Source organism: Arachis ipaensis, chromosome B7 (genome assembly GCF_059453495.1).
Source record: "Arachis ipaensis isolate K30076 ecotype BB chromosome B7, ASM5945349v1, whole genome shotgun sequence".
Classification (NCBI taxonomy): domain Eukaryota; kingdom Viridiplantae; phylum Streptophyta; class Magnoliopsida; order Fabales; family Fabaceae; genus Arachis; species Arachis ipaensis.
The window spans coordinates 92,378,238-92,396,798 of record NC_142442.1 but is presented as its reverse complement, the minus strand read 5'-3'; the positions used below and the strand labels follow the sequence as shown (position 1 = coordinate 92,396,798).

Here is an 18,561-nt window from a genome sequence, read left to right as displayed (position 1 = left end):
AAAGGCTTGCTATTGCTAAACCTGTTTTTTCCACCATTATTAAAGCCTTGTTGAGGCTTTTGTTGATCCTTCCATGAGAAATTTGGATGGTTTTTCCATGAGGGATTATAGGTTTTTCCATAGGGTTCTCCTATGTAATTCACCTATGCGATTGCAGGGTTCTCAGGATCATAAGCTTCTTCTTCAGAAGATGCTTCTTTAGTACTGTTGGATGCAGCTCGCAATCCATTCAGACTCTGAGAAATCATATTGACTTGCTGAGCCAATATTTTGTTCTGAGCCAATATGGAATTCAGAGTATTAATTTCAAGAACTCCCTTCCTCTGAGGTGTCCTATTACTCACAGGATTCCTTTCAGATGTGTACATGAATTGGTTATTTACAACCATGTCAATGAGTTCCTGAGCTTCTGCAGGCATTTTCTTTAGGTGAATGGATCCACCTGTAGAATGGTCCAATGACATCTTAGATAATTCAGACAGACCATCATAGAATATATCCAGGATGGTCCATTCTGAAAGCATGTCAGAAGGACACTTTTTGGTCAATTGCTTGTATCTCTCCTAAGCTTCATAGAGGGATTCACCTTCTTTCTATTTGAAGGTTTGAACATCCACTCTAAGTTTGCTAAGATTTTGAGGAGGAAAGAACTTGGCTAAGAAAGCCGTGACCAGCTTATCCCAAGAGTTCAGACTATCTTTAGGTTGACAGTCCAACCATATTCTAGCTCTATCTCTTACAGCAAACGGGAAAAGCATAAGCCTGTAGACCTCGGGATCAACCCCATTGGTCTTAACAGTATCACAGATCTGCAAGAATTCATTTAAGAACTGAAAAGGATCTTCTGATGGAAGTCCATGAAACTTGCAAAAAACTAATTGAGGTTTTAGCTCAAAATTGTTTGCTCCAATGGCAGGGATTGAGATGCTTCTTCCATGTAAGTTGGAATTTGGTGCAGTGAAGTCACCAAGCATCTTCCTTGCATTGTTGTTGGGATTGGGATTTGGGAAAGAGAAGATAAGATATTTTGGCTGATCTGGATAATCTGTGCGCCATATGTGACGCGGACGCATAGGTCACGTGGTCGCGTGGTGTGTGATTTTTGTCAAGTGACGCAGACGCGTGGGTCACGCGGTCGCATGACTTGATTTGTGCGAATGGCGCGAGGGCAGCCATGCGTTCGCGCAACTCTCTGTTTCAAACTCATATTGCCAAAATTTAGGGTGACGCGTTCGCGTGGGTGACGTGATCGTGTCGATGGCTATATTTTGAAAATGACGCGGATGCGTGGGGCACGTGGATGCGTAGGGCACGCGGTCGCGTGGTCTGGCTGGTGCTTCCAGCATCATTCCAGCCCAGCTCCATCATAACTTGCTGCCATACACCTCTTTTATGTCGATTTTAGGGGCACGCGTTCGCATGGGTGACGCAGATGCATGGGAGGCTATTTCTTAAAATGACGTGGCCTCTTGGGTTACGCGGTCGCGTGGGCATGTTTGTGCCTAAGGCACGCCTCCAGCCACGCTTTTGCGTGACTTTCTGTTTAATTATCTTTTCTTCAGAACGCACATATGACGCAGACGTGTCAGCGACCCTTACGCGTCAGCGACGCTTACGCGTCGCGTGCGTGCTTTTTTTTTTATGCAATATGCAAATGTAAATGCATGCTATATGCAACTTTATGCAGAGATTATGAGAAGACTCATTAACTAAAATAAAAATAGAATAAAGTAAAATAAAACTAAGACTAAAACGGAATGATCATACCATGGTAGGTTGTCTCCCACCTAGCACTTTGCTTTTACGTCCTTAAGTTGGACGCTCTTCAGACTCATTCTGCTTCTGTTGGTGGGTCTTCCAAAAGGAAGACCTCTAGTTCCTTATGATCCTTCGTCTTCTCACCATGATAAAGCTTCAGGCGATGTCCATTCACCTTTAGAAATTTTGGAGCTAGAAGGATGATGCAGGTGGAAAACTCCGTATGGCTTTGCCTTTTCTACTCTATATGGACCTTCCCATCTTGATCTCAGTTTACCTAGCAAAAGCCTCAGTCTGGAGTTATAAAGAAGAACTAACTCCCCTGGTCTGAATTCTCTCCTTTTTATGTGCTTGTCATGGACGGCCTTCATCTTTTCTTTGTATCTCCTGGAGTTGTCATATGCTTCTAGGCGAAGGTTCTCCAGTTCTGCTAGTTGCAGCTTCCTTTCAGCACCAGCTTCTTCATAGTTCATGTTGCACTCCCTCACAGCCCAGAAAGCCTTGTGTTCCACCTCTACTGGGAGGTGGCAAGCCTTTTCGTATACCAAGCAGAAGGGACTCATCCTAATGGGTGGCTTGTACGCTGTTCTATATGCCCAGAGTGCATCTTGTAGTCTGGCGCTCTAGTCCTTCCTATGAGGTTTTATTATCTTTTTCCAGAAAACGCTTTATTTCTCTGTTAGAGACTTCTGCTTGCCCATTGGTCTGGGGATGGTAGGCTGTTGATACTTTATGAACTATCACATGCCTTTTCAGTAATCCTGTTAGTCTCCTGTTACAAAAGTGAGTGCCTTGATCGCTCACGATTGCTCGTGGTGATCCAAAGTGACAAATAATATAGTTTCTAACAAAGGAAACAACCGTGTTAGCATCATCAGTACGGGTAGGAATTGCTTCCACCCATTTAGAAACATAATCTACGGCTAATAGTATATAAAAGTAACCATTAGAATTTGGAAATAGACCCATGAAGTCAATGCCCCAAACATCAAAAATTTCACAGAAAAGCATAATCTGTTGAGGCATCTCATCCCTCTTGGATATATTACCAAACCTTTGAGAAGGGGAACATGATTTACAAAATCCCTCTTGGATGTTCCGCTCGTCCTACCTCTTCGGTGTGAGGTGGATGTTCAACTCGTCCGACCTCTTCAGTATGAGGTGGACGTTCCACTCGTCCGATCTCTTCGATGTGAGGTGGACGTTCAACTCGTCCGACCTCTTCGGTGTGAGGTGGACGTTCAACTCGTCTGACCTCTTTGGTGTGAGGTGGATGTTCCACTTGTCCGACCTCTTTGGATGTCTGTAGATTCGGTGGTACTCGCAGTATTCTGTCCAGTTTCCTCTTCCTTTTTGCTCTTCATTGGGCGATGTGGTGGGATCTTCTCTGTGTGGCATATTTCTCAGTAAACATCCACAAGAGACACCCGAAGGGTGGTGTAATTGTGGGATTTTCTAGGCTTCTCACCGGGTTGATCTTCTTTTTTCTTAAACTCTTTATCATTGTCCCGTGATGGGTTAGGAGAATTCGGTTTTTGAGCTCTCTCCTATTCGAGAGTTCTCCTCCATGTTGATGTATTTCTCTGCCCGTTCTTGTACCTCGTTCAGAGATGTTGGGTGCTTCTTGGATATTAAGTGGCTAAAAGGTCCTTCTCGTAGGCCATTGATGAGACCCATGATAGTTGCTTCTGTTGGCAGACTTTGTATGTCCAGGCACGCTTTGTTGAATCTTTCCATGTAGTTGTGAAGACTTTCCCGATCTCTTTGCTTGATCTCTAGTAAGCTCAAGGAGTGTTTGATTTTGTCCTTCTGGATGGAGAATCTGGTGATGAATTTTTTGTCTAAGTCGTCAAAACTTGTGATGGATCTAGGAGGCAAACCGTCAAACCACTTTATTGCTATTTTTGTTAGGGTAGGGAAGGCTTTGAATCGAATAGAGTCTGAGGCGTCAGTGAGATACATTCTGCTTCTGAAATTGCTAAGATGATGGCTTGGATCTGATGTGCCATCGTACAGGGTCATGTCGGGAGCTTTGAAGTCCTTTGGGACTTTAGCTTTCATGATCTCTTTGGTGAATGGGTTTTGATCTTTGTGGGGGCTATCTTCATGACTGGATTGAGCGGTCTTGGTTTTGAGATCGGTTTCGAGGTTTAAGAGCTTGTCCTCTATCTTTCGACGTCGTCTTGTTTCTCTCCAAAGGTCTCTTTTGGATTCCCGTTGATGTTCAGCTTCTTGTTCCAGCTGTTTAAGGCGATTCTGTTGCTTACGAACAACTTCCAAAATTTCTGTGTTTGGGGGTTGCTTATCTCCCCCGTTTTGAGGTGTGTCTTTGGAGGTGGCGTCCGTGTCTTTGTTTAGCGTTTTGTCCACCAAACCAGAGTTGTGGTCGTTGTCAAGGTTGTCCGCCATGATGATGGGATGACTTCTAAGTTCCCCGGCAATGGCGCCAATGTTCTGAGGGCTACCTGAAACTGTAGGTCGATCTCGGACGAGATCTTCGGTGCTGGTCAGAGCTGTTATGTCTGACTTGTTGATGGTGGTCAGAGCCGTCGTGTCTGACTTGTTGGACTTGGTGGTGGTGCTAATCCTTTGTCACCGGAGGGTGGGGGTACCTGCAAGGGACTCCGATGCTTAAGTTAGCAAGGGTATTAAGCAGGTTTTTAGTAGAATCAAAGTATGAGTTATACCTGGGTGCTCCAGTGTATTTATAATGGTGTGGAGTGACCTTTCTGGAGATAAGATAGTTATTTTATATTATCTTATCTTTAAGGGAACCGCCCATATCTTTCTAGGCTTTGGCTGCCTTTAGATTGGGCTGCGTCCCTTCGTTTGGGCCTACTTGGGCCTCCTCTAGTGATTTGGCCAACCTCTTTGAGAAGAGGTCGGACATGGGCCACCTTCTAAGAGGTCGGACATGGGCCAACCTTCTAAGAGGTCGGCCAACCCGGTCCTTTATAGCTCGAACCGATGTATGAACAGTTACCAGATTGAGAACCTCCGGTTCTCATACCATATTTCTGTTGTATTTTTCAGATGCAAGTCGCAACCCACCTAGGTGAGTTGTCTGGTTGGTGACAGGAGCAGAGGATCCGGACATCTTTTGAGTTTTTTGGTTTATTTTATATATGTCTCTCACTTTTGTATTTGTTTTGCCTAGAGGCTTGTATTTGAGAGAACAAAACTTGTATAAGCTGTTTTTATTATCTGGTTCTGTATATCTGTATATGGCTAGCCGGCTTAAACTCCGCGAGTCGTGGCTAGTTTCCTATGATATTATATACTTATCTTTGTTATATCTTATCTGTTTCTTATGCCTTAAGTTAGAATCTTCGCTAGTACATTTTGCGCTTTTCAAATCCTGTTGTTGAGCTATATCATTCATCGAGCTTCTATATTATATTAATCCTTTCTATATATTATATGTATGAGTTTAGAACTGTTGTAATCTCTGATTAACCTTAGCTTTACGACGTGAGGTAAAGCTTAGGCTAATTAGGGTGTTACAGGTTGAATGTGAAGAACTTTGTCAAGAAGTAGACATGGAAGATGCTTGTCAAGAGGTGGAGGTAGTCAAAAAAGAGCACAAGGGAGTGGACTTCACATTGTCAAAGTTGTTGGAGGCCTCCCTTCATAAGTTACCATCATCCTTTACACCATTCAAGTGGGTAAAGTTCATATCCTTTAGCTTTCTTATTCCACTTGAATATAGGTTGCTTGAAATGGATGGTCAGCTTAGAGCTCTTTGTGGAATGAAAAGTAAGAAAGGGTTGGTTAGTGGTAGGCATCGTGATTCACGGTTCATTATGGTTGGAAGCTCAAGGTTTAGGAGTAATGGTTGGTGTAGAACCAATTTGCGTAGATCTAGGAGGATGTTTGGGTGCCTATATGAGAATTCTATGTGCTTGCCAACCGGATGGAACTATGATGATCAACTTGAAGACGGGTATAAAAATAAAGTGTGGGATCCCGGATCACACAAAGAGGATCAATTTTGGGAGCTCATGGTTTGTGAAGAACTCCATCAAAGCTTGGAGCTATTAATTTTGAATGATGGAGCTTATTGGAGATTCAAGCATTGGTGGATGTTCAAAGATGAATTCAAGCACAAGCCACCTTGATGAGAGCTCCCCATAAGTCCAACTTAAGGACAATAAATAAAAGTGCTAGGTGGGAGACACCCCACCATTGTAACATCTTTTTCAATTTTCTCTTTTGTAAATATTGGTAAAATAAGTTTAATTTCATATTTAGATTTGTTTATTTGGTTTATTTAGTAGTCTAGTATGTTAAATAAGGTTTTATGGTGTTTTGGTAGCTGTTTGGAGGTTTGGAATGCTTGGTTTGGTGTTAGAACTTGGAAAATTTTGAAAAACAGAGCACCCAGCCACGCGTACGCGTCACTCACTTATACGCATGACCCCAAGTTTCCAACCCCTCACACGTACGCCTCGCCCACACGTACGCGTGACCCCCCCCCCCCAAAGTTTTCAAGTGCAGCACAAAAACTAGAGAGTTGCGCTGTAACACCATAATTACCCTAAGCCTTACCTCATGCCGTAAGACAAAGGTTAATCAAGGGTTACGACAATGCTAAGGCTCATACATATATATATGTAGAAGGAATAATAATTCTAGAAGCCCGATGAAGGATATAACTCAAAACATAGTTTGAAAAGCACAAAACGTACTCACGAAGCCACAAACTTAACGCACAATATATAGATGTAATATAACAAAATAGAAGGGAATAATAATATAAAGATCTAGCCACGGCTTGCGGAGTTTAAGCCGGCTAGCTATAGATACTGACATAACGAGGCTCAAAAGTAAAACAGCTTATACAGAATATCACTTTCAAAGTTAGCCTCTAAGGCAAAAGTAAATACAAAAGTGAGAGTACTAATTAAAATAACCAAAATCACAACAAATAGAATATGATCCTCCGCTTTGCTACCATCAAGCAACTCACTGAGGTGGGTTGCAACCTGCATCTGAAAAATAACAACAACATATGAAATGAGAACCGGAGGTTCTCAGTATGGTAATAGTACCCAGTAATGTAAGATGTAAGACCCCGGGACGCCAGAGACAATCCTAGAGCTTCATACCAAACAGATATCCAAACTTTACGAAATAAATAACTTAAACCATGAATAATAAACAAGGTATCTAGTCTTAGGGGATTTCTATCTAGAACTAGTCATCACTGTCCCACAGCCTTCACCAACCTACCCTCCGTGCGATCCCATCGCCACTGCCTACCTAACCTCCTCAACACCAAACAAACACAGATAATGCAAGCAAGGAAAACGCAGGTAGAATTCATATATATAACAAGTAATTCAAGAAGCAAGTAGGCATATTATACAATTAGGCAAACTCAAGTAATCAAAGCAAGCAAACATATAGAGGATGCACATGATAAATGCCTGTCCTATTGGCTGTGATATCACATATCAGTTATTGTGCCAAACCCGACAAAAAATCCGGTCGACAACCCCCGAATTAGTCTCTCTATTACGCATAAGGAGGAATAATTCTGAGGGATGAGTGCCCTACCACCTTCTCTTTTCAGAGGGAAACATTCCGAGGGAGCGTGCCCTACCACCTCCCTCTGGTTGCCGCATGATTCCGTGGGTTAGTGCCCTACCACCTTGCAATCAGAGAGAAAACCATGCTCAGGAGGAAAAATTCCGAGGGATAAGTTCCCTACCATATTCTCCTTGCAGAGGGAAACATTCAGAGGGAGCGTGCCCTACTACTGTCTTCTTAAGCACAAATATGAGTGAGAAGCCCAGCTTCAACCTCGCATCTGAACGTAGGCAAGAGACTGCCACAGCCCCTACGACAGAGAACAATGCATTTCATAATTACATATTCAATCTCAGAGGCCACACCTCATAGCACACTTCCACTCATACTCATTCAGAGTCCTTGACGCATCTCAACCACTGTCAATTCACATTTTAGTTTCGAACTCAACAGTTCATCATTTCTCATTTGACATACCAGTCTACCTTCACACGCCATTAAACCATCTTCAGTACACCCGAAACCTAAGCCTCCATTTTCTAATTTTTCAAAATAATACCCGACCAAATATCTTAAGACCTTGCCCATGTTTTAATGCCCAAAGATATGCCCAAGAGTCTTAAAATGGTGTCACAGAAGCTTACAAGCTTGTTGGGAAGGTGAGATAGTTGAAAACAAAGTTTAAATTTGAGAAACAGGGTGTGTGCGTATGCACAGGGGTGTGCGCGCACGCCCAGTAGATTTTTAAAACGTGTGCGTACACATAGAGGTGTGTGTATGCACAGGTACCAAAATTCACAATGTCTTTTCACACGCAAAACCTGTGCTAGTGCCCTCAACAGATTGACCTTCCCAACGTGTGCATGCGCACAAGGCTGTGCGTACGCACAAGTTGCAAATCCTCATTGGTATGTGCGCGCACAAGCTGTGCAAGCGCTTCAAACAGAAAGCCTTTCCTACCTGTGCGTACGCACAGCGTGCGTACAGGTTTAAAATTTCGTAGGGTTGTGCGTGCGCACAAGGCTGTGTGTGCGCACATACCAGAAATCCCAAACTTTGAATGATCATAACTTCCTCTACGAAATTCAAATTTTTACAAACTTTATATCAATTTAAAGAGTTTTCAATGAACTTTAATTTAAAGCAAATATCAATAAAATTTGAAAACAGAGGCTCGAGTTATGATCCGTCAAAGTTCACCAAAAATCTGCTTTTACCAAAAACTCTAAAAACTCACTGTTAACCAATTCTCAATCCAAAAACTAACTCAAACACTTTTCAACCATACCAAAGCAACCCAAAATTCATACCAAGCATTGCCTCAACCATTTTCTCAGTCACACAACCTCTTAAACTATTCAACAAGTCTAAATCCAACCTAGATCACTGATGAGCGGATAATTTACACGCTTTTTGACATTGTTTTTAGTATGTTTTTAGTGGAATCTAGTTACTTTTAGGGATGTTTTTATTAGTTTTTATGTTAAATTCACATTTCTGGACTTTACTATGAGTTTGTGTGTTTTTCTGTGATTTCAGGTATTTTCTGGCTGAAATTGAGGGACTTGAGCAAAAATCAGATTCAGAGGTTGAAGAAGGACTGCTGATGCTGTTGGATTCTGACCTCCCTGCACTCAAAGTGGATTTTCTGGAGCTACCGAACTCGCAATGGCGCGGTCCCAATTGCGTTTGAAAGTAGACATCCAGGGCTTTCCAGAAATGTTTAATAGTCCATACTTTGCCCAAGTTTAGACGACGCAAACTGGCGTTCAACGCCAGCTCTCTGCCCAATTCTGGCGTCCAGCGCCAGAAACAAGTTACAAAGTGGAGTTCAACGCCCAAAATGGCACAAAAGCTGGCGTTCAACTCCAAGAATGACCTCTGCACGTGTAACATTCATGCTAAGTCTAAGCACACACCAAGTGGGCCCCGGAAGTGGATTTATGCATCAATTACTTACTTTTGTAAACCCTAGTGACTAGTTTATTATAAATAGAACTTTTTATCATTGTATTGGTGGTAGTCTTGGTCACTCCGGTTCCCCTCTGGGGCCGAGACCAATGAACTCCATTATCACTTATGTATTTTCAACGTTAGAGTTTCTACACTCCATAGATTAAGGTGTGGAGCTTTGCTGTTCCTCAAAGATTAATGCAAAGTACTACTGTTTTCTATTCAATTCATCTTATTTCGCTTCTAAGATATTCATTCGCACTTCAACCTGAATGTGATGAACGTGACAATCATCATCATTCCCTATGAACGCGTGCCTGACAACCACTTCCGTTCTACATTAGATTGAATGAGTATCTCTTAGATCTCTTAATCAGAATCTTCGTGGTGTAAGCTAGAATGATGGTGGCATTCAAGAGAATCCGGAAAGTCTAAACCTTGTCTGTGGTATTCCGAGTAGGATTCAATGATTGAATGACTGTGACGAGCTTCAAACTCGCGATTGCTGGGCGTAGTGACAGACGCAAAAGGATAGTAAATCCTATTCCAGCATGATCGAGAACCGACAGATGAATAGCCGTGCCGTGACAGGGTGCGTTGACGATTTTCACTGAGAGGATAGGATGTAACCATTGACAAGGGTGATGCCTCCAGACGATTAGTCGTGCCGTGACAGGGCATTTGGATCATTTTCCCAAGAAAAGACCGAAAGTAGCCATTGACAATGGTGATGCATCACATAAAGCCAGCCATGGAAAGGAGTGAGATTGATTGGATGAAGATAGCAGGAAAGCAGAGGTTCAGAAGAACGAAAGCATCTCTATTCGCTTATCTGAAATTCTCACCAATAATTTACATAAGTATCTCTATCCCTATTTTATTAATTATTTTCGAAAACTCCATTACTATTTTATATCCGCCTGACTGAGATTTACAAGGTGACCATAGCTTGCTTCATACCAACAATCTCCGTGGGATTCGACCCTTACTCACGTAAGGTATTACTTGGACGACCCAGTGCACTTGCTGGTTAGTTGTGCGAAGTTGTGAACCATGGTATTGGCATCATGTTTTTGGCGCCATTACCAGGGAAAGAAAGAGCGATGAATTTTACATAATTAAAGTGTAATCACAATTTCTGCGCACCAGTAACTTTTGCAGGAATTCAATCAACCCTTGGAAGATCTATGCATTATCATCAAAGGACAAAAATTCCACTGCGCACTTTTACGCAAAAAACTATATTTTCCGACTCGGAAAAATTCACTGAATCCAAATATCATATTTAAATTATCAAATTCCAATTGCCAAATCTTCCAACCATATTCGCTCCTATTTAACTTATTATTTAATTAATTTCGGTTAGACCGGGTATTACAATAAAAGTTATTCATCCGGCAGATATAAGAAAAAAGGAAAAATTACTTCAAAGATTGTTAGAAAGATTTAATTATTAAAAAGGACTTTTAATACTAAAATTATTAACAATAATTAATTTTTATTTTAACATGTATCATATTTAAGAGGAAGGACGAAATTTTTTTATAAAAAAATAAATATATTCTTTATTATTTTTTTAGTTAATTTTTCCTAATTTGTATGTTAATCTTTTTTATATTGCCAAAATTTTCATTGATTAATTATTTATTTATTTTTTTATTTTCTGTGATTTTTCATCATTTTTTCTCTGATTATCAATAGAAAATAAAAATGAATAAAATTATGAAAGTTACCTAAACTTTGGGAGAAATGAAATTTATTCATATAAAAAACTCTTAAATGAATAAAAAAATTATATTATTATATATTTTTCGCAATATTTAGTTCTTTTTAACTATCATAAATATTAAAAAAAATTTAGTCCTTAATAATTGTGTAATTAATTGTCTTCTCTAATAATTAATTTGTCATAACCGTTCTTTAGTGTAATTTATTTTAAAAAAATTATCCACATAATTATAATTATTATCTTCTATCTTCTATTAGTATTTTTTCCATCTTTAACATCCCCAACAAAACGTAAAAAAACCAAAGGTCACTCCCTCCTCTTCCCCCACACGCAATAAAAAAAGGAATGTCACAAGAGCTAACCCAGTGACCGTCCGTCATCTCTCTCTGGCGTCTCACGTCACTCAACCAAAAAACCCCACCACCCAACATTTCCAGGGTTAAACCCCATATCCTCCTACAACTTACGAAGCTCTCGTCCTCTGCGGTGTCTCCCGGCGCCTCTGATTCGTTCAACCGAGAAATCTCCGGCAGTTTTTCGGAGGATAGTGCTCTTGCTTGGGCTCTTGAGAGATCGAGACTATATACTTCATCCAATTAACAAGAGACGTGATGATGAGGTAAATCTTTTGACAACCGAAGAACAAGTTAAGCTTTTGCCCTAACCGTTGCACTCTCAACACAGTCTTCTGTTCACTCTTTTTTCTTTTGCTATTCCTCTCATTTTTGGTAGCTTTCCTTTTGGTAATTTCATCAACTAAAGTTTTGGCTTCTGAAAATATCGAGTTAATATGTTTATGTGAATGTGCTGAGTTCAAGTATCTTTTCTGATTATTTTCTTCCTAAAAGTAACATTTCTATTTGTCTGACATGTTACTGGATCTTAATATGAACCAATATAAGATATTGTCATATATTTGGACATGCATGTATCATTTAAGGAAACCTTGGTTCCCAATTTAAAAAGAAAGAAAGAAATATTTGACTTCCAAAACAAGGCATGTCTCATACTTGGTTGAGTGCAACATCTCATTCTTATTAACTTCTTTTTTTATGATTTTTGTTACCAGGTTGTGAGATGTGGATAGGAGCTAATTTTGGTAATCATCCTGATTATTAAGCTACATTTAAGGTAACATACTAAAATATAACATAATAACATGAGAGAAGTTCAAAGGATAATAACAGAAAGCTATTTTTTATTAATTTTTTTTACCAGGTTAATTAATTCTATTTCATTAAGGTTGTATTGGCCATGTGAAATTCACTAATTTAGTATTACTATATTGTATCCAATAAGAAAAATATTGAACAAATAATTTAATACATTTTTAACACTAAAAAAAAAATCACCCTAGAGGTAGGAGAAAGTTACTAATTTGGAACTATTAGGAACCTCATTAGTCAAAACCTTTGTAACTAAAGATTGTGCAATATCTTAAGATTTATACCTGGTTACTCCTTTTGTTACCATGCATCATTATTTTTTCCCTGCTCTGGTTCTTCCCAGTCTGCAGGATTATATATTTTCATGCAATACTCTTATTCTTTTTTTTTTGTATCTGTTTGCAAATAGCTGAAACAGGTTTTTTGAGCACTATTTTCCTACGATAAGTCTTGTTGCATGTAGAACTGATCGCAAAAGGTCAAGATTATATTATTTTTATTTTCTATTAAGGATTTCTTGTTATATATGTTGTAAACATACTGAATTGAGTTGATTTAGGTGTTTCTTTGGCACAAGAGCTATTGGCAAAATGATAAGGAAGAAAGAATTATGTTTCACGCATACAGAGGACGGGTACATATTTAGATTAATATATAATTTGTGACTTTTTTTTTAATAGCCATGTGATCAACAAATAAATCATATATAACTGAATTAATAAAATTTATGATAAAAAATTAAATGTATGTGATAAGTCTCTTTTTGTTTTTAGGATGATGTTTTGGTTCCAGAGATAATAATTACTAGATATGGTGCCGAGCTGAAACATGAAATTGTCCTAATTGATCTCTGTGACAATTGTATCAAGCTTAAATTAAAAAACCGGGGAAACAAAATCTGGATACCTTCCGATGGGATAGACAAGTTATTTACTTTCTATAAGTTTAAAAGCATGGTCAAGATCGGTTTAATTTATGTCTCAAGTGGCATATTTTTTGTGGCTCCTGTGGATAGGCGAAATAATCCAATCTATATGGATTTTTATACATCTCACTATGTTAAAGATATTATTGGTATATCTTTGTTAAAAGTAATTCAAGATAAGTTGGGGTTGAACTACTTTAATGGATTGGATGATGTTGCATATGGTATAAAAGATAATGGGATCCATGGGAATATGAAAAGGTTAGAGTTTACAGTTTTTCTCTTTTTTTTATTCTTAATTATTGTTAGTTTTATACACCTTATATTTAATTACTGTATTTATTAACATATTTATTTCAATATATATATATATATATATATATATATATATATATATATATATATATATATAATTCATTGTGTAATATAATGTTATTATTTGCTTCTTCTATTGTTTATATTTTTTTTCATTGTTTTTATATTTGTTCTTTTTTTTTTTGTTAATTACACTTGAAGTTCTAGTGTGCAAAGGATTCAGAAGAACAATTCCAATGAAACTACTATCAAGAAGAGGTCAATAACAAAAAAAAAAGAGGGTATGTTAATTTTTTCTGGTTGAATATTAGATTGGTGTTACATGTGTTGTTGATTTTGTCACTCTTGATATAAACAAATTGGTTGATAAGTTTGTTACATTCAAAGTGTATTGATTTCAAGAATCAATTTTTATTTCACAATATTTTGTATAAGCTTATCTTAAATCTTTCATTGTTATCATGTTTAGTTTCCTTATATTTTTCCTATAAATTAACGTTGAAATATATAGATATATTGCTGGATATCATAGCAAAAGGTTGAGGTTGACTAAGTATGATATGAAAGCTGATCGATTTGTAAGTTTGTATAATTATTGTTTCATACTTATTCGTGAATTTATTTTTTATGAACTATTTCTAACTTTTTTTTTACACAGTATATTCCCTATGAGTTTGCTAGGTTACTACTTAACAGTGGAGGATCGAAAAATTGGAAATTTACTGTTAAGGACTCAGAGATTACTAAAACCTTTGTAATGCATGTCTTGAAAAGTAAAGGCAGGAATCGAGAGTACAAAATTGGTCATAAATGGAAAGATTTTGTGAGAATGCATAAACTTAGGACTGGATATTTACATGCATTTAGGAGTGTTTCGAAAGAAGATCATTTGATTCAGGTTTCTGTGATTAGAAAGTAATTATTCAACTGCTTCGAGACTTTCTTTTGTTAGTTTTGGGATATGTATTCTATTTTGGACCCTAGGTGTTTTATGATCTAAAATTCAAAATATGTATGGGATGTGAACTTCTTGGTTAACCTAAGTACTTTTTGATATCAGATGTGAACAATCAAATTAATATGCTATTTGGTTATCTCACTCCCCTACTTCGCTTTATACTTATTGCAATCAGTTGCTTCTCTTTTTATATCATTATTATGAATGTGTTAAATCCTAATTAGCATTGATATAATGATATCATATCTGGCATTTTTCTATGTTTAGATATAATTTATGTTTAACAATATTACATGTTGATGTTCCCTTCAACTTTTCTCCTAATAAAAAGTGGCTAATTGGTCGACATATGCACTGTTATGACCTTTTCTAACCATTTAATTCTGGTATGATCATAACTTTTTTAAGCTAATTTTTTTAGCTTGATCATCTATTCCATTTCTCTTTAGAACATTGTCATCTTTAAATATAACTATGTTTGATTGATTGGATATGTTTGATTGATTGGATATCTAATTCAATAGAAGAAGTAATTTAATTAATACTTTTTCTCTTTGAAAGGAAGAAGTAATAAGTATTTAGATTATTGATTTTGTTTAAATTGTGATATATAAACAGCTTTTAGTTTAAAAATCTCCCTTCTCATAGAATAATAAAGAGTTTAATTTTTATTATTATTAGACAAAAATTAATTTCAAAAATAAATCACATGAAAATTAATTGTTGTCCACCAGTAACTCATATTCCATATATATTTTTATTCAACGTATTTAAATTATATCTTAATAATTTTTATTTAAGAGTTTTAAAAAATATGAATTCCGTGCAACTGCACGGGTTATCATGCTAGTATATATAATTATGACACGTACATCTCGTAACTAATAATACTTAATTGTAATCATTATTAACTAGGATTAATCTCTGCATACAAGCAATTAAGGCTTACAAGTCTTACAAGTCCTTTAGCTTCAAACGTGGCTCTTGTGGATCTGTCTTTCACGTGCCTCTTTAACAGAATATTAAATTAATCCAAATCAATTAACGCGCGAATATATAACTTCTAAATTTCAAAAGATTTCGTTTCCTTCTTCAAATCTCTTGCCAAATTTGTTTGATCTCCTTTCTGTGTTTTTTCTCCCTTTTCATTCATTGTTTTTTGTGATTTATCACTGGTTTCTTATTCCTCATTTACGTGCTTTTTTCTCTCTATACTCTAGCTTCATTTTTTTTCGATTTTCATGGTATCTGAATTAATGTTTTGAAATCATTTTGAAGTAATGGATGATTCAACTTCATATTGTCAGATGAACCACTGCGAAGTGGATTTTGAATTTGAATCGAATGAAGTTTCTGGAGGTGTGTTTTAGTTTCAGTTAATTATTGAATCTGAATTTGATGCAGTTAGTCGTTTGTGATTGTCTAGCTGAATAATGCGTGAACATTCACTGTGAAATTAATGCGTGAATATTAACTGTGAATTGAATCTAATGTAATAGTTTTGATTAATTTTGTGCATTTTATACCAGACATTGGGGTGTAGATCAGAATCTTTTGGGTGTATTTTAGGGAAGTTTGGGTGTATTTATAGCTTATGGCTTTTCTTGTTATTTTAGTTGAGTTGTTGTCGTTCGGGTGTAGATCAGGAATTCTTGGGTGTATTTTAGTTGAATTGTTATTTTTTTATGAGGTGCAAAAACTCTATAGTATATTCTTGTTTTTAACATGCTGTATTTTGCAACCCCTCTGTGTTATTGATGACCAGTTTGTTTCCAAGGTTGGAATGACTTTTAACACCCTTGAAGATGCTGCAAAATTTTACAAGGATTATGCCAAGGCTGTAGGTTTTTCTACAAGAATTCGGAGCACAAATAAGAAGGGAAACGAAATTAAGAATCAATTGATTACATGTAGCAGAGAGGGAAAATGGAAATCTAAAATATCTCCGACCGAGAAGACAAATCCCACAGCTGGTTTAAATTGTCCTGCAAGAATTTATATTCACACCCTTGCTGTCCAGCTCAAGCAGAGATGCTCAAACAGCACAAGGAACTAAGCATGTCCGTTCGTCATACAATAGAGAATAACGAGGAGGCTGGTATTAGACCAACCAAAACTTACCAATCATTCATTGCGGCAGCTGGGGATCACCGCGAGTTAAATTTTATTGAAAAGGATGTGAGGAATTACATCACGAGAGAAGTGCGGAATCTTTCAAAACAAGAAGATGCAAAGGAATTCGGGAAATATTTATTAAGAATGAAAGAGAAGAATCAAAATTTCTTTTTCGAGCTTGAACTCAAAGACAATCAATCGATTAAGCTGGCTTTTTGGGCCGATGCAAGGAGCAGAGCTGCCTTTGAGTATTTTAGAGATGTTATTTCATTTGACACCACCTACAATACAAACAGGTAATATGCCACTCTTGTTTATGATGCTAAATTAATGTTTGTTCTATGAATCTACTGCAGAGATGTGTATTGGATTTTTTTGGGTGTATGAAATCATTATTTGGGTGTACGTAATGATTTTTCATTCTGCAATCTCGTACTTTGTTTCAGGTATAATTTGGTTTGTGGTTCCTTTGTTGGGGTGAATCACCACGGTTAGTCAACACTTCTTGGATGCTCTTTGATGAAAAACGAAGAAATTATATCATTCAAATGATTATTTCAATGTTGGCTTCGTTGAATGGGAGGAAATGCTCTGAAATGGTTTCTCACCGATCAATGCACGTCAATGAAAAGGGCTATAGAGGCTTGTATGCCAACAATAATTCACCGTTGGTATATTTGGCACATCACGAAGAAGATCCCAAGAAAATTAAATGGGTACAAGGGACATGTAGAAATTGAACAAGAATTGAGCCAAGTTGTTTGGAACTCTCATAGCAAAGACTCATTTGATAGGAATTGGAATGATTTTTTGCTGAAGTATAGTCTTGTGGACAACAAGTGGCTTTCAGGTAATGTTGTTTAAAATTTGCAGTAGAGGTGTAAATTGCATTTTTTTTAGGTGTAATATAGTCTGGTTTGGGTGTATTCAGTAGATCTTTACGAAGACTGTCATATATGGGTTCCAATTTATCTGGAACACCATTTCTGGGCAGCGATGAAAAGCACACAAAGGAGCGAGAGCATGCATTCATTTTTAACAAGTTCATTACATGTAACAGCTTGCTAATCCAATTTGTCAAATAATACAATAATTACCTCAGAAGCAGGGAGCAAGCAGAGAGAGAATCAGATGCTGCAGATTTTTATACGGTTATACTGTGTGCAACAAAATCCTCCATTGAATCTTAGTTTCAACATGTGTACACTCACCAAAAGTTTAGGGAAGTCCAAGCACAATTCAGAGAAAAGCCGAATTGCATCACAAAATTAACGAACTCCGCTATAGGCTATTCAGTATACGAAGTTGGAGAATAAGTTTCCAGCTCAATATTCAACAAGTTTGTGGTTACTTATGACTCAGTAGCAGCCCAAGTGAAATGCCAATGCTTATTATTCGAGTCAAGAGGCATATTGTGCCATCACGCACTAAGCGTGTTAAGCTTTGAACGAGTAACCCAAGTGTCACCGAGATGTATATTGGAATGATGGAGCAAGAAGGTACAAAGGAAACATACACACATCACGAGTAGCCACGACGAGCCACTGTTGGAGCAAAGAAGCAAGAGGTTTGACGAATTGGTGTTTCGTTCGCAAAATATTTGCGAATTTACATCAGAATCGGAGGAGCTGACTGCCATTATGCACCGTGCGTACAATAACGTCATGGTTAAGATGGAAGAACTGAAAGCCAAAAGGAAGGGGACATGTTCGTTATCTCACGAAGATGCCAACTTGGAATCCATTAACGAGCTTCAAAGCCCTCCAAGGGTTCGAACAAGAGGACGTCCAAAAAATAGGGTAGGTTCAAAGTTAGACAAACAGATTGCAAATGCCTCAAAGAAGAAGAAAACGAAAGCTTTAAACGAGGTAAAAGTGATGTTCTTTAAATATGTAGTGATTGAGTTTAATTTTTTTGTTAATAGTTTTGCTAATATGTGAGTTTATTATTTTCAGTTAAACCTCTTTGATGCTACATCAGTGGTGCGTCCAAATTCTAGCCAATATCACGGACATGTTATGAATTATCAGTTTAGGGAACCTACAGCAGGGGATAGTTTTTTGGGTGTATAGTTACAGAATATGGGTGTACAGTTTTGTTTTTTGGGTGT

General features: G+C 37.5%; 1 protein-coding gene and 1 non-coding gene across 2 annotated transcripts; both read left to right on the top strand.

Annotated features, from left to right (window-relative positions):
* The first annotated feature begins 518 nt into the window (after positions 1-518).
* Positions 519-626, top strand: LOC148553367 (small nucleolar RNA R71). Its single transcript, XR_015893487.1, has one exon. It is a non-coding gene; the product is annotated as a small nucleolar RNA R71 (small nucleolar RNA).
* A 12,489-nt stretch (positions 627-13,115) lies between these two features.
* Positions 13,116-14,297, top strand: LOC110264665 (uncharacterized). Its single transcript, XM_088494814.1, has 4 exons — positions 13,116-13,324; positions 13,580-13,656; positions 13,889-13,956; positions 14,037-14,297. Exons 1-4 carry the CDS (start codon positions 13,173-13,175, stop codon positions 14,295-14,297), a joined length of 558 nt encoding a protein of 185 aa, XP_088350940.1. The 5' UTR covers positions 13,116-13,172.
* Positions 14,298-18,561: the final 4,264 nt, after the last annotated feature.

Excerpts from the sequence above, each read along its gene's own strand:
- LOC110264665 (XM_088494814.1), top strand. The coding sequence starts at position 13,173 with ATGGATTTTTATACATCTCACTATGTTAAAGATATTATTGGTATATCT. Across the intron at positions 13,325-13,579 it reads ATCCATGGGAATATGAAAAG|TTCTAGTGTGCAAAGGATTC; the intron begins GTTAGAGTTTAC and ends TTACACTTGAAG. Across the intron at positions 13,657-13,888 it reads GTCAATAACAAAAAAAAAAG|GATATATTGCTGGATATCAT; the intron begins AGGGTATGTTAA and ends TTGAAATATATA.